Source organism: Schistocerca piceifrons, chromosome 4 (assembly GCF_021461385.2).
Source record: "Schistocerca piceifrons isolate TAMUIC-IGC-003096 chromosome 4, iqSchPice1.1, whole genome shotgun sequence".
NCBI lineage: Eukaryota > Metazoa > Arthropoda > Insecta > Orthoptera > Acrididae > Schistocerca > Schistocerca piceifrons.
The window spans coordinates 208,191,990-208,207,392 of NC_060141.1; the positions used below are offsets into that span (position 1 = coordinate 208,191,990).

Below are 15,403 nucleotides of genomic sequence, written 5' to 3' on the forward strand. Positions count from 1 at the left end.
TCTAACAAAAATGTTAAAGCTAGGTCAGCACAGACCTTTTTACAGTTAGCTGATGAAACAGTATCATTGGTTGTCAATAGAAGGCAAAGTAATGTAGTTTCACCTGCAAGAATGCACCTGGTAAGTATGTGATCAAGATAAAGCCAATGCAGATGCTCGCAACACACAAATTCATACTTGAGGTGCTGGCTTGAGGAGTTAATGCTAAACTTTACTTCGAAGTACATTGTTATTCAGTTTTGTATTTGTCACCTTAAAGATAAATCAAAAGTGGAATACGTTTTTGGCGCATCATTTTAACCCATTGTGCCAGTGCCATTGAAAAATATATCCGAATACCCTTCTCAGGATACATCAGTTACCCTACTTTTCTTATTTTACTTATTGTAGGCCTGAGGCCTCGTACCTTCTTTGTCGAATTTGTTTCTTCTTTTCTTTATATTTGTTTTCCCAAGATAATTACTTTTCTCTTTGTTTGTGCTGTATGATCTAAACTTACATGAGCAACTGAATCTTATTCTTTGGCACTCATAAGAGTTTTTTTTTAAGCTAATGTTAAGTTATCATTACATAATTGTATATCAAAATTTAACATTCCACACAAACTGACTTAAAACACCACTAGATAAGCAAAATCATTACAGCTAATTCTAAATTGTCCACAAAAAATATTTAGATATATTTTCTCCACCAGTTCAGCTGCACCTGTAAAATAAATTTAAATAATTTTCCCATATAGATTCTTCACATGCAATATAATTAAAGCTATTTTCTGCTCTTAAATTTAAATTACATACTTCAGTTTTCATATTGTTAACTGATGAATGAGGTTTACTGTTACCTGATTTGGCCTTTTGTTCATTTAAAATATTAACACTTTCTTTCAGTATTTGTTAAATTGGAACATAATATTCCTACTTCATCTGAGTCTGTACATTATTCTGAAATATTAAGTCTGGCAATAGTGTCTGAAGTTTGTTTTAGATCTGTATTTAATTCATCAGACTGATTTTTACCTTTTTCTTGATCAAATCAGATTGTTCTGTTATGTCAGAATGTAAGTCTTCAAATAAATTCAATATTGTAAATTTCTATGTGTAATAAATTTCTGTTTGTCTCTATGTTCCCTGATGTGATTCATCAATTTGTTCATCTAATTATTAACTTGTTTATGTGTCTTTCATTAGTTACATCAAATTGATTGGTGTGTTCATGTATTTTGGTGTTGGTTATATCTAATTTAGAATTTAGCTCAGTAGTTGTCGGAGCATTTGTCTTGAGAAGAGCTTCCTCAGGCTGCTTTAGTTCTGCCCTAAATTGTTCTTGATCTGCCTTAAATTTTTCAGTTAGATTTGTCAATAAATCTTTGAAACGAGGTTCCATATTTGTAGTTAATATGGGCATACAGGCACACTGCTACTGCTAATAATAATAATAATAATAATAATAATACTGAAAAGCTTTTGATAGTGCACCCCACTCATGGTTACTACAAATATTGGAAATACACAAAGTTGATCCTAAATTGATACAGTTCCTAAACACAGTAATGAAAAATTGAAAACCACACTTAATATCCAAACAAATTCAAATAACATCACATCACAGCCAACACAGATTAAGTGTGGAATATACCAAGGAGACTCATTAAGTCCTTTCTGGTTCTGCCTTGCTCTGAACCCACTATCCAACATGCTAAATAATACAAATTATGGATAAAATATTAATGGAACATACCAACACAAAATCATGCATTTGCTATACATGGACGATCTAAAACTACTGGCAGCAACAAATCAACAACTCAACCGATTACTAAAGATAACAGAAGTATTCAGCAATGATATAAATATGGCTTTTGGAACAGACAAATGTAAGAAAAATAGCATAGTCAAGGGAAAACACACTAAACAAGAAGATTACATATTGGATTACCACAGTGACTGCATAGAAGCGATGGAAAAAACAGATGCCTATAAATATCTAGGATACAGACAAAAAATAGGAATAGATAATAAGATAATACAAATATTAAAGAAGAACTGAAAGAAAAATATAGACAAAGACTAACAAAAATACTGAAAACAGAATTGACAGCAAGAAACAAGACAAAAGCTATAAATACTTACGCTATACCAATATTGACCTACTCATTTGGAGTAGTGAAATGGAGTAACAGACCTAGAAGCACTCAATACACTTACACGATCACAATGCCACAAATATAGAATACATCACATACATTCAGCAACAGAAAGATTCACATTAAACAGAAAGGAAGGAGGAAGGGGATTTATCAACATAAAAAACCTGCATTATGGACAAATTAAGAAAATTGTTTATAGAACGAGCAGAAACTAGCAAAATACACAAAGCAATCACTCATATAAATACATCAGCTACACCATTGCAATTTCATAACCACTTCTACAACCCTTTAGATCACATAACATCAACAGATATGAAGAAAGTAAATTGGAAAAAGAAAACACTACATGGCAAGCACCCATATTATCTAACACAGCTACACATTGATCAAGACGCATCCAACACATGGCTAAGAAAAGGCAATATATGCAGTGAGACAGAAGGATTCATGATTGCAATACAGGATCAAACATTAAACACCAGATATTACAGCAAGCATATTATTAAAGATCCCAATACCACAACAGATAAATGCAGACTTTGCAAACAACAAATAGAAACAGTAGATCACATCACAAGCGGATGTACAATATTAGCAAATGCAGAATACACCAGAAGACATGACAATGTAGCAAAAATAATACATCAACAACTTGCCATACAACATAAACTAATAAAACATGTTCCCACATACAAGTATGCACCACAAAATGTACTGGAGAATGATGAATACAAATTATACTGGAACAAAACCATTATAACTGATAAAACAGCACCACATAACAAACCTGAAATTATACTCACCAACAAAAAGAAGAAATTAACACAACTAACCGAAATATCCATACCCAATACAACAAATATACAGAAGATAACAGCAGAAAAAATTGGAAAATACATCCAACTGGCTGAGGAAGTCAAGGATATGTGGCATCTGGATAAAGTTGACATTATACCAATTATACTATCAACTACAGGAGTCATACCACACAATATCCACCAGTACATCAACACAATACAGCTACATCCAAACGTATATATACAACTACAGGAATCTGTAATTATTGATACATGTTCAATTACCCGAAAGTTCCTAAATACAATGTAACATATACCGTACAGTTAAAAGGAAGTCACGCTTGATCAAGGTCCGCTTCACTTTCCATTTTTAACCAGACATAACGTCTGAGAAAGGAAAGAAATAATAATATTTTAACAATACTTTTCTAATAAACGATTCACCGACTCTTTGTTAGAAAATTTCTACTACAAATCAATTAAGTCTTGAGAGAAGGAGAGAGAGAGAGAGAGAGAGAGAGAGAGAGAGAGAGAGAGAGAGAGTTTTGGCATGCAGCACTGTAATGTGGAATGCACAGTGCAACTGCAACTCAGTGACATCATGAAGTTGTTGAGCAACTGCCACCTGCACTGCTAGACACCATAGAATTGTCAGTCATGAGTTGATAACAGTCACAATTGGTAAAAGCTGCCGGCCACCAATCATCTGACTCACTGTGTTAATAACCTTCTTTGTTGTATGTAATGCTATCAATTTTAACTGAATTCCCTTGAGAATATATTTCATTCTTCTAAATATCTGGTTTTTAGTGCATGTATTGATATGTGCACTTCTTCTCACCGTTCAGTTATTTATTTGTATAATTGTTCAGTATTCCAGTTTATGTCTGCCCTCCAGCAATAATTAGCTCTGCACCCTCCAGTAGTGCACAACAAGTGTGGGGTACTTGTTGAGTTGGATGTGGATTAATTAATGAAGATTTCCTGTTTTTCTAGTTTACCTCTTGCTTTGCTGAACTGTTGCCTTGAATGGAGCAATAAGACATCTCCTCCTTTACTGTTTTGTACTGCAAGGAAAAATTTAATACTGCAAATACTCTTTTTCTTGACTAATTTTGCAGACACCTTATGTGTATGTAATAACATCACATATCAAATCAGAATGTCCAACACAAAACCTCATCATATGAGATAGAATCAGAATGACATTTAATTTTCTCGAGTCCAGTCATAAAGATTGTCAGAGTTACATATTCTCTGAGGATTTTGCACTTCTCCAAACTAGGCCAGTGATGCAATGAGCTGATATATTTGCTTGCTTCCAGGAACTTCCTCTTGTGAAGTTACTGCAATTGCCATCCCATCTTGGAGACTTACATTGTCCTTAAGTGTGATTCTCTGCATGCAACTAAAATAACAAATCTGTCCAATATTTGTGCTCTCCACTATGATGACTTGTTTTCTAGTCTTCATTCACAAGTATTTTTCCTTGGTAAGAATACGTAAGGAACACAGCACTCCTCTGGAGTGATATGTAACACTACACTGTGCAGACTTCAGTCCAACATGCTGAAATCTGTAATTTATGATGATATCCACTAATTTCTGACTTTGAGAAGAAGCTGTTATGGGTCTGAAAATTAATTCTTTTACACCGTACGTAGTGTTGACTGTGGTGATTGTATGTGTCTGGTAAATACATGAAGAAGGGTACCCAAGAGAGCTGTGTTGGTGTAAAATCATTTATCTAGCATCATATTTTGTGACCATTTGCAAGTCACTAACATTTAACATTTTTTTACCAGTTCAGGGTGCAGCAGTTTGATCATAACTTCCATTGGTATTTAAATTTACTCGTCCGTAATGAACAAGTGTGGGTGGACACATTATTATTATTCAGAAGAAACAGCTGCCACTTGATTTTATCATATTGTTACAACAAATGAGTGGTGGATAATTGTATTCCAAATTACAACTGTGTTAAGTGTTTATGGACTACCAATTTCAGTTGGCTATGGTCCCAGTTTTCTGTCACTGTGTTGCTCTTATCTTTACAGCAAATATACTGAATTCATAAATGGTAAATGTGTGTATGGATACATTAACAGAGAGAATTGAAAAGATAACTACTCAGTAAAACAATCTCTAATTAAAGATTTTAAATTCCAGATCATCCTGCCGACCAAATGATGGCTGCCGACCAAATGATGGGACAGATCATCATGGTAAGTTGCCAGTGCAGTAAACAGTTAATCATTCGAAACTGTTAAATTAATAAGTCCTAGTAATGGAAGAAGGTTATAATAGTAAAAATAATTCTGGTTTTACACAAGAATCCATAAGGTGTCATACAAGGTGCATAGAAAAATTCAGTGAAATAAGAGTTCCAAACAAAATACCTTTACTGTCCCTCAGAGTAATCACCATTGGTTACAATACACTACTGAAATTGGTTGTAAAGCTGTTGAAAACTGTCTGCAAGCACCACGGTCATGTTTTGTCAGATATCTAGAACATTCACAAGTGTTAATGAACAATGTACTTACACTGTCTCTGCTTATCTTCAGCTCTTCTGCTCTCATTCTCAAAGGGAGCTGCTAAACATGCACAAACAGCCGTGCACTTGTTCAGTGTTGTCTGGGACTGTGCTTGTTGATCTGAATGCAGTTCATCCTCAACACTGTCCTTTCCTTCTCTAAAACACAGTTTTTTCTCACTTCTTCAACACTGTACACTTGCTCTAACATGGCATGAGTCTCCATTGCCGTATTCCCTAATTTGAAGCAAAACTTCATGTTAATGCATCGCACCATTTTGCAATGACACATGTGCAATGGTTTCTTGTGGATGAATGGTGGCTGTCTTTGAGAATGAGAGAAAAACAGTTGGAGTTAAGCAAAGACAGTGCAAGCACTATTGTTCACAAACATTTTTAGACAATTCTGGATATCCAACAATGCTTGATCACAGTGCTTTGAGTGATTCAAAAGGAGCATTTGCTGACAGTTTTCAACAGCTTTACAACCAATGTCAGAAGTGTGTTGTATCCAGTGGTGGTTACTTTGAAGGTCAGTAAAGGTATTTTCTTTAAAACTTTTGTTTCCTTTATTTTCTGTAACCAATCACTGAGCATTTCTGAAGCATCTTCCGTGTGACAACTGTTTAATGTAGGAAAGCTTTGTAGTGTTGTGTTATCATTCAAGCTACTTAAGCCATTAGAACTGCAGTTCTGAGTAGATTATGATACATCATTTTTGTCTTGCACATTTTTTGGTGCAGACATTGTGTACTAGCTATTTTGTGTGCCCTTAAATAGCTATATACAGCATCTCCTTCCTGAGTTTGGAAACATGCAACATATATCCACATGGGTGGGCAGGTGGAGAGGTTGGTTATATTATATTTTTTTCTTTTATATGAAGCCACCTACGTATTTTAGTGTTTAATATGAAGATTTTTTTTTTTTCCAGATGAGGATGACGACAATGAAGATGGACTGAGTGTTACGTTCGACAATGGGGTTAATGAAGTGGATCCCTGCAACTCTGGGTAATTATTTCTTGCTATCTTTGTTTATATTATGATCTTTATGTGTATTATGTAATACATTTGAGACATAAAACACAAATTACTGTCTTGGTCTCACGGAATACTGGGTGACATAATTATTAATCATTACTATTATAAAAAATGTAAATTCCACTAGTTAAAGTACATACTATTTTCAGTAATCACCATTTTGAGAATGATGGCACGAGAAGTTCTTGCTATTTTTTTGAACTCAGGATCTTGTGTGTGTGTGTATTCTTGTGGATCTTTCAGAAAAGGGATTTTTTTCCAGGGTGTATAAGCGGACAAGGAAAAAAAAAATTCCCGGCTATCCCATTTAAAAAAATATACTTTTTCCCAGTCGAAAATACACTTTTTGCGTGCTAAGTGACAGTAGGTTTTCCATAGATTTTTCCTTTGGAACTGTAAAAATTATCAATTTTTTTGGGTGGGGAGGAGGGTGGGATGGGCGGGACAGGGGAGAGAAGTTTTGGAAAGAGTTTTGTTGAAAAAAAAAGGAGATAAGTTTTGGAAAGACCTTTGATGTGCAGCAACATATATGCTGCATATTTTCGTATTACGAAAATATAAATTCGAATTTTACGAAACACAGCACTTTAGTTCCCAGAGCATTAAAATAGAGATTGCGATGTCCTTTTGTAAGCCAGTCATGTCTCATGCTACGTGACCTCACCAGCAGATGTTCAGAGCATAATACACGTGTTATAGTCAGCCAATAGCAAGATCCCAGTTATGTAGCGTGAACATCCAAAGAGGAAAAGTTAATGGTTTACATTAATACAGGGTATACATAAAGTCCGGGAACACTTTCAATTATTTATTGCACAAGAATCATACATTGTTCAGAAATATCATACATATGTCAATTTGAAGAGAAACCCTGAAAGTTTTTTTTCCCCTTTTCCATGTATACCGCCACAGTGTAGTTTGGTAATTTGCCGATAGTAAGCGCTAGTCACAAACATGGCGCGTTCAGGTGCGGAGCGAGTTGTCTGTGTTTTGGAGGGAACAGCTGTTTCATGAAATGGCCTCCCCGATCACCAGATGTGACATTTTGCTGTGGGGACACATTAGAGATCTGTCGTATGTACCATCTCTACCATGTGATGTAGCAGAGCTCAGGGAGAGAATACGAGAAGCGACTGCCACAGTCGACGATGCCATGCTGGGACAGGTATGGCAAGAATTCGGTTACTGTATTGGCGTCTGCTGGGTCACTCATGGTTTGCATATCACATGTTTAATTAAAAAAATTAATAATAATAATAATAATAATAAATTAGAGTTTCTCTTCAAAATGCAATATGTATGACATCAGTACAATGTTTAGTTTTTGTGTAATAAATAATTGAAAGTGTTCCTGGACTTTATGTACACCCTGTAGTAAATTTAAAATAATGACATAAATGTCTGGTCTTCTGGGCGCGAAATTCTTGTAAGTGGTTGGTCCTCAAAGTGTTCAGTTTTAAACGCTCTGTGATTTAAGAAATTGATCCCACTTTCTCACACGTAACATAATTCATCTTGGGTAAAAAGAAATTTGCTTTGAAAGTAACGCTTTTTGAACCATCATTCGCAATGCTATCCTGAGACTGTTAGAAATAGGTTTGATTTAGCAGTTGCCAGAGAGCGCGTGAAAACAGGCATATTGTGTGTGTGGAGCTACAGTGGTGTATGAAGCCCTCATGTTCCTATGTATAGCACTAAGAGAGCTTACATTACACCATAAAAGAAACAGGACATCAGGGGATACTCCAAGAGCATTGGAATTTTGTAAACCATACTAAAATGCATATTTCAGTTTGAAGTGCACATCATTTTTTTTCCAGATTCACAATGCAGTAGGTCCCATCTGATATTAAGCTTTTCAGTGTGGTTTTTGGAATGTAAATTTTCTTGGAGTACCAGTACTATCTCATACTTGGTTCTTTATTATGGCATAATGCCATAGTGGCAGAAGATGAAAATGTGCACTTGAAATTCAGCAAATAGTGAACTCGCCAATACTATGGAACAAAACATTTCATTTCAAATAAATTGATTGCCTCAGCAGAAAGATTAATAATGCCAAATTTCTTTAGCAAACTGACAAAAATTACTTCATTGTTCTGCAAGGCGATTAATGTTTGACTGCTAATAAGTTGGAAATAAAATAGAATCAGAAAACTGAAACTAATAATATATTTTCGCCCTCCATACTTATGTGACTGTATTATAATTCGCTTGAGAGCTCCCAGCCGCAGAAATCCGTTTTGGTTTCATTTGATGTGGGATCTGTAAATGAAGAGGAACACGTAACGCAAACAGGGGTCAGGTGGTGACTAACCCCCTCCCCACTACAACTCAGACAACACTGCATGTGCATGAATCTGGCAGCTAGGGAGCGCGAGAAAATTTTTTCTCATTAGCATCTGGTTGCTTGCTGTTACTGCCGATACAGTTAACAGCCACACTTAAAGTAGTGGGAAGTGGGAGAGGGTACTGCTCATACACGAGTCAACTGCGCCTGCACATGAGTCCACTGGCAACTGGTCAGACGAACCTAATGTAAACGGTTGTGATGTCATGCTCATAGAAAGCAGTTTATTGTTACGAAGTATTACATAATCTTCGCCCTAAGGCCTTTGACATATTTTTGCTGTTTGCAGATGCTTGTTTGTGCACAGTGTTTTGTTGTTGTAAATGATGCATTTCCTGTGCCACTAAAGTTATATTTTTTCCCCTCTTGTTTATATTTTATTACTGCAGTATCATTCTCCAGTAGCAGGATACAGTAACATTCTTTGCTAGAGAATCAATTCTTACCAGCGTAAATCACAAAATTTTAACTGAAAGCTAAAACAATGAAAAATTCCCAGAATCCTGAAAAATTTCCTGAGGTTTTCCCGGTTTTCTCCGGGATGAAAAAATTCCCAGATTTTTCCCAGCTTTCCTGGTTGTCCTGGGTCGTATACACCTGATGTTTTCATGTGAGGCATTGATTACCTTTTTGTTATTACATTTTACTGAGCTGAGACATATTCCCAGTTTAATGACACGTTGCAAACAAGTGAGCAAGAGTTGGTCGAGACTGATAAACCAGTTTGTTTGTGGAACATGGAGTGGCCTTTGGACATGGAAAGATTAGAGGCAACCAGCAGCATGATGATGTAGTAGAAAGCTGAAATTACTACATTAAACATTCAGATGAAATGTACAGAAGATATTGCGTGTTTTAATTCCATGACTTCCACCAGAGGAAAATGTCTGGATATAAATTAACTACCTCCTCTGCAGTGAGTCCTTTGGATGCAGAGTGCTGACTACACCCATGTCAGAAGGAAAGCATACACAACCAATATTCAGTGAATTAGTTCAAGGAATTATAGATCTCCTAGAGAATTAGAAAATCTAAAAAGACAAATGAGTGGAAGTTATAGATGGTAATGGTCAGTAAAGTGAAGTGAAATGAACTGGCCAATTGATTATGGAATAATGGTTTCACCATCAGATAATGACAACAGAAGTTGCAGCAATTATATATGAGTTAGGGGGGCACAGAATGAGTTCAATGTTGAGTACTGTATGGATGCAAGTGGGTTGTTCCACATCAAGTGTCATAGGAGTCCCCACTCAGCCATCTCAGATTCTGTTTATAGGTGGAGGAGTCAGATAATTGGTGAATGCCTGGTGCCAGGTAGTAACTGTGATTAATAACAACAGCGGTGCAACCTTTGTCTGCAGGTAGGATGTTTAGGTCGGGATATGTCTTGAGGTTGTGTGTTGCTGTTCTTTCTTCTTCTGAAAGGCTGGCATTCTGAGGAAGTGACCTGGGGAAGGATGGTGAGGCTAAGTTGGAGGTAAGGAATTCCTGGAAGGTGACCGTGAGTGGGTGAGGGGTGGAGGGGGGGGGGGGGGGGGAGGATCATGGTTGGATGGTGGTGTGGACTGGAAGAGATGGTGTTCACTGTTGGAATTAGGGTGGTTTTGGTTTGAGAGATTGGCAGCATAGAAGTTCTTCCACTGCAGAGATTGGGAGAAGGGGAGTAGGTCTTTGACAAGTCCAGCATAGTTAAATTTGGGTGTAGAGCTAAAGGTGAGTCAAACATCTGTTGAGCTGAGAGTTTTGTTGGAAAGGTTAATGACAGTGTTACAGGAATGTTTTGGCTCTGGATTTGGTAGGGAGTTTTTGGGGATGTGGCAGGTTAAAAAAAAGAAAAAAGTCAGCTAGGCAGTGATTAGCTGCTATGAGGGGTGGACAAGGAAGGAAACAGTGGGTACGTTAGGGCTTGGATAGTGGTGCCCCAAGGTGGCAGTAGGATGTCAGCAGGTTAGATAACTTAGGGAGGTGGTGTCGGGAATGCTCCTTCAGAGCAAGGGATTCAATTTCAGAGGTGTGATGTATGGAGTAGGGATTGCAGAATAGTAGTATCTTGTGGAGGGAGCAAAGGTGGTTCTGGGATGCCTGTGCCATGGAGATAGGTTTTAGAAGTACCAGGCCTGTGAGGGTCAGTAATTGTGGAATCTAGAAAGGTGTGGATCATCATGAGAGGATGGGTGGGATCCAGAGAAAGGAATCTTTACGGTTAGGCTGTTGGGGGGGGGGGGGGGGGGATTCCATGGTTTAGGCAGCATTTGAGAAGCAGGACATGGGACTGGGTTTTAGCCAGGGAAAGGTATACTTTTCTGACCTGGTGTAGAAAGTTGGAGCAAGGGTCCATTGTGGTAGGAATGGTGTAAAGGAAATGGAAATGGCAGAAATGGGCAAAATACGTGTTGATGATTGTGAGAAGAGCCAGATATGCAAAAAGATGAGTAAAAATGCATAAAAATATGTAAAGACACACAGAAACATGCACAGATGTGTCAAAATAAACACAGATATGTAAAAATACATGCAAATATGTAAAAATATGCAAAAACATGTGAAACCACATGAAACTATGTAAAAATATGTACAAATACATTAAAAATGTACAGAAATGTAGGAGGAAAGAAACAATGAGTTATGGGAGTGTGTGTGTGTGTGTGTGTGTGTGTGTGTGTGTGTGTGTGTGTGTGTGTGTGTGGGTGTGTGTGTGTGTGTTGTGATGAGTGGAGAGAGAGAGAGAGAGAGAGAGAGAGAGAGAGAGAGAGTTGTGGGGGGGGGGGGGGGGGTTAGGACGAGGTTCTAAGTTTGTGTGGCATGGGCAGGTGTGGAAAACAAACTGCTAAAGTATGTCAGGATGAGGGATGAAGTGGGATTATTAGGAATAAATATAATTAAAACTATCAGAGGAAAGAATCGGGGGCATCAGCTACTGCATCAATAATCCGCACAGTCGCGAAGTGTGTGTTGTGCACTGATGATCGCTGGTACAGTATGGCTCATAAGTAGATGTGGTTTAGAAGGCAGTGAATAAACACAGGAAAGAAGAGAATGATGGATACTGAGAAGAGTTATGCTATAGAGAAGAGTAACAAAGGAAAGCATCACAGGATTGTAGGATGGAAGAAAGCCGTTCGGCAAAATCAAACAATGGAAACCTCAGGTAGGAATATCAACAATGTAGAAAAGACAGTTTGCTACTTACCATAAAGATGAATTAAATTGGACACAGGTACACTTAAAATACACTTACATAAAGCTTTCAGCCAGAGCCTTCATCACGAAAAGAGACACACACACCACTCATACACACAAACAAGCACACTTCATGCGCACATGACCTGCAACTCCAGCCTCTTGGGCCGGAATGCAGTTATCATGTAGGATGCAAGCGGCAGTCTGAAGGGGGAGGGGTAGGGGAAGGGGAAGGGATAGGGATAGGGATACGGATAGTAGTGTATGGGTGGCAAGAGAGATGAAAGATGTGTGGTGGAGTGTGCAGGGGGTTGTGGGGCAAGGAAGTGGGGGAAAAAGGAGCAGAAAAAGAGAGGAGTGGGGGGAAAGACAGCCAGATTCATTGGCAGAGGGCAGCAAATACACGGTGGAAGGTGAGAATGGAGAGGAGGTGAGAGGATAGGGAGTGGAAACTGTTGGATTTAGGGTGTGGGGACAGTATGTTACTGTAGGTTGAGGCCAGGATAGTTACAGGAGCGGAGAATGTGTTGTATGAATAACTCCCATCTGTGCAATTCAGAAAAGCAGATGGTGGAGGGAAAGAGCCAGATGGCTTGGGATGTTCAGCTGCATGTTGTGCCACAGGGTGGTGTACTTGCCCTTGGTCACAGTTTGGCAGTGGCCATTCACCTGGTGGACAGCTGGATGGTGGTCATATGAATATAAAAAGCTGTGCAATCATTGCAGCAGAGCTGGTAAATGTTACAGCTGCTTTCACAGGGGTCCCGGTCCCTGATGTGATTGGATAAACCGGTGACAGGGATATGATCCTTGTGGCAGGGGGTTGGGATTGAGAGTGGCAACCAGGTTGGGTGGGTGATGAAATACCTCTTTAGAAGGGGTGGGAAGTATCTCAGGTAGGATGTCCCTCATTTTAGGGCATGATGATAGGTAATCAAAGCCTGGGCGAAGGATGTGGTTCAGTTGTTCCGGTCCGGGGTGGTGCTGGGTGATCAAGGGGACACTCTTTTGTGGCTGGTTCTTTGAAATGGTGGGAGAATTGGAGAACTGGAGGTGTGAGAGGAAATGCCACAGGAGAGCTGTTTACAGACTACGTCTGGGGTTAGTGCCTGTCTGTGAAGGCCCTGGTGAGACCCCCAGCTCACTGAGCAAGGGAGTTTTTGTCACTGCAGATATGCCATCCCCAGCTGGCCAGGCTGTATGGGATGGATTTTTTGGTGTGAAAGGGATGGCAGCTGTTACAATGCAGGTACTGTTGGTGGTTGGTGGGTGTAATGTGGACAGGAGTGTGGATGGAGCCATTAGAGAGGAGGAGGCCATATAGATTGTGTTGAGGAGGACCACTGAAGTGGATGGGAGAGAAGGCATTCAGATTGTGAAGGAACGAAGATATGATGTCTTGGCACTGCCCAACCATGCACCCAGTACTTCCTATTCCAGTCCTGTCACATGTTTATCCTACCTCATCAGGGGCCAGGCCAACTGCAAAAGCAGCCATATCATTTACCAGCTCTGCTGCAATCACTGCACAGCTTTTTGTATTGGTGTGACTACCAACCAGCTGTCCACCAGAATGAAAGGCCACCACCCAACTTTGGTCAAGAGCAAAGTAGACCACCATGTGGCACAAGATGCAGCTGAACGTAAAGCACTTGAGTTTAATGGCTGCTTAACTACGCGAGCCATCTGGATCCTCCCTTCCACCACCAGCTTTTCTAAACTGCACAGATGGGAGTTGCTGTTACAACACATTCTCCACTCCCATAATTATCCTGGGCTTAACCTAAGGTAACATACTGTCCCCACACCCTCCACCCAAAAGTTTCCACCCTCCCATCCTATCACCTCCTCTCCATTCTCATCTCTAACACTGTTCATTAGCCACCCTCAGCCATTGCATCTGCCTGTCTTCCCCCCCCCCCCCCCCCCCCCCCCCCCCCCCCTCCACCCCCCACACCCTCACTCTTGTTTTGTTCCTGTTTTTCCCACCTCCCTGCCTCAGAATCTCCTGTTGCTGTGCCTGTTGGTATTCTGGTCCACCACACAGGGTTCATCTCTCCCGCTCGTGCTCTACTATTCCCTTTCCTTCCCTATCCCCTCCAGATTGCTGCTTGCATCTCATGTGATAGTTGCATTCTGGCATGAGATGCTAGAGTTGGAGGTCACATGTTCATGAGGTGTGCTTGCTTGTGTGTATGAATGGTGTGTATCTCTCTTTTACTGCTGAAGGATGTGGCTGCAAGCTTTATGTAAGTGTCTTTTAATTGTGCCTGTCTACAACTTCATGTGTCTTCTTTACAGTAAATGGCAATCTGTCCTTTCCCACATTGTTGACATAGGGGACTATGTCATAATTAATGTTCAGTATAAATTCAGTGATGCCATCAGCATTTCTCTTAAAAATATTTGCATTTACACAATGCAATGTGTATTAGTCAGAAGTGCAGCATGTTAACATGATTTAACATTATGTTGAATTAACATAATTAGAAAAATGAATTATGTGGTTAATATGTAACAGTTTGCAAGATGTCGTAACATGACTTTGAGTGCTCCATGGCAAGAAAATGTTCTGCACAAAATTTTACAAATCCTTTTTAGAAATTATGACAGGACGTCATAACTTGAAAATATCAACAATGTGACAGACTACGTTGTATTAAAACATGATCGTAATCAGCTGCTACTTCCTCCTGTGAATTATGTGGGACAACTTCAGCAGCTGTGGCCAGGTGCAAACCTACCATCAGAAATCTGACATACCAAACAGATTAAAGTGGTTTTCAAGGATTTAATATCTGCAGATGCAAATAAGACTTGCAAATGCAGCACGGATAGCACGTGTCTTATCTACGTAGATCTATAATTTATTTATTTATTTATTTATTTTTTTAGCTTGCATTTTATTACATTCATGACATAGGGCTTTCAAAATACAAGACACTATAAAGTTTTACATATTTACATTCATTTACACAGTATAGCCACAGGTAGGTGTAGTATTATATCTAGACTGATAGATTTCTTACGGACACATCCTGATTGATTGTAGTAAAGTAAACAACATTTTACATCTACATCTATACTCTGCAAACCACCATGAAGTCCATGACAGAAGGTACATCCCATTGTTCCATTTATTAGGGTTTTCTTCCATTTCATTCCCATATGGAGCACTGAGAAGAATGACCGTTTGACTGCCTCTGCGTGTGCAGTAATTACTCTAATCTTATCCTCATGATCCCTACATGAGCCATACATTGGGCTGGTAGTTTATTCCTACAGTCATCATTTAAAGCCAGTTCCTGAAACTTTGTTAATAGACTTTCTCGGGATAGTTTACAT

The 15,403-nt window shown here is 38.9% G+C and overlaps 1 protein-coding gene across 1 annotated transcript in view; it reads left to right on the forward strand.

The window, feature by feature from the left end:
• Window positions 1–15,403, forward strand: part of LOC124795733 — a 300,666-nt gene that overhangs the window by 268,944 nt on the left and 16,319 nt on the right. The window contains exons 23-24 of the mRNA XM_047259816.1: window positions 5,116–5,171; window positions 6,417–6,495. Of these exons, the coding sequence (XP_047115772.1) occupies window positions 5,116–5,171; window positions 6,417–6,495 (135 nt within the window). The remainder of the gene's footprint in view (window positions 1–5,115; window positions 5,172–6,416; window positions 6,496–15,403) is intronic.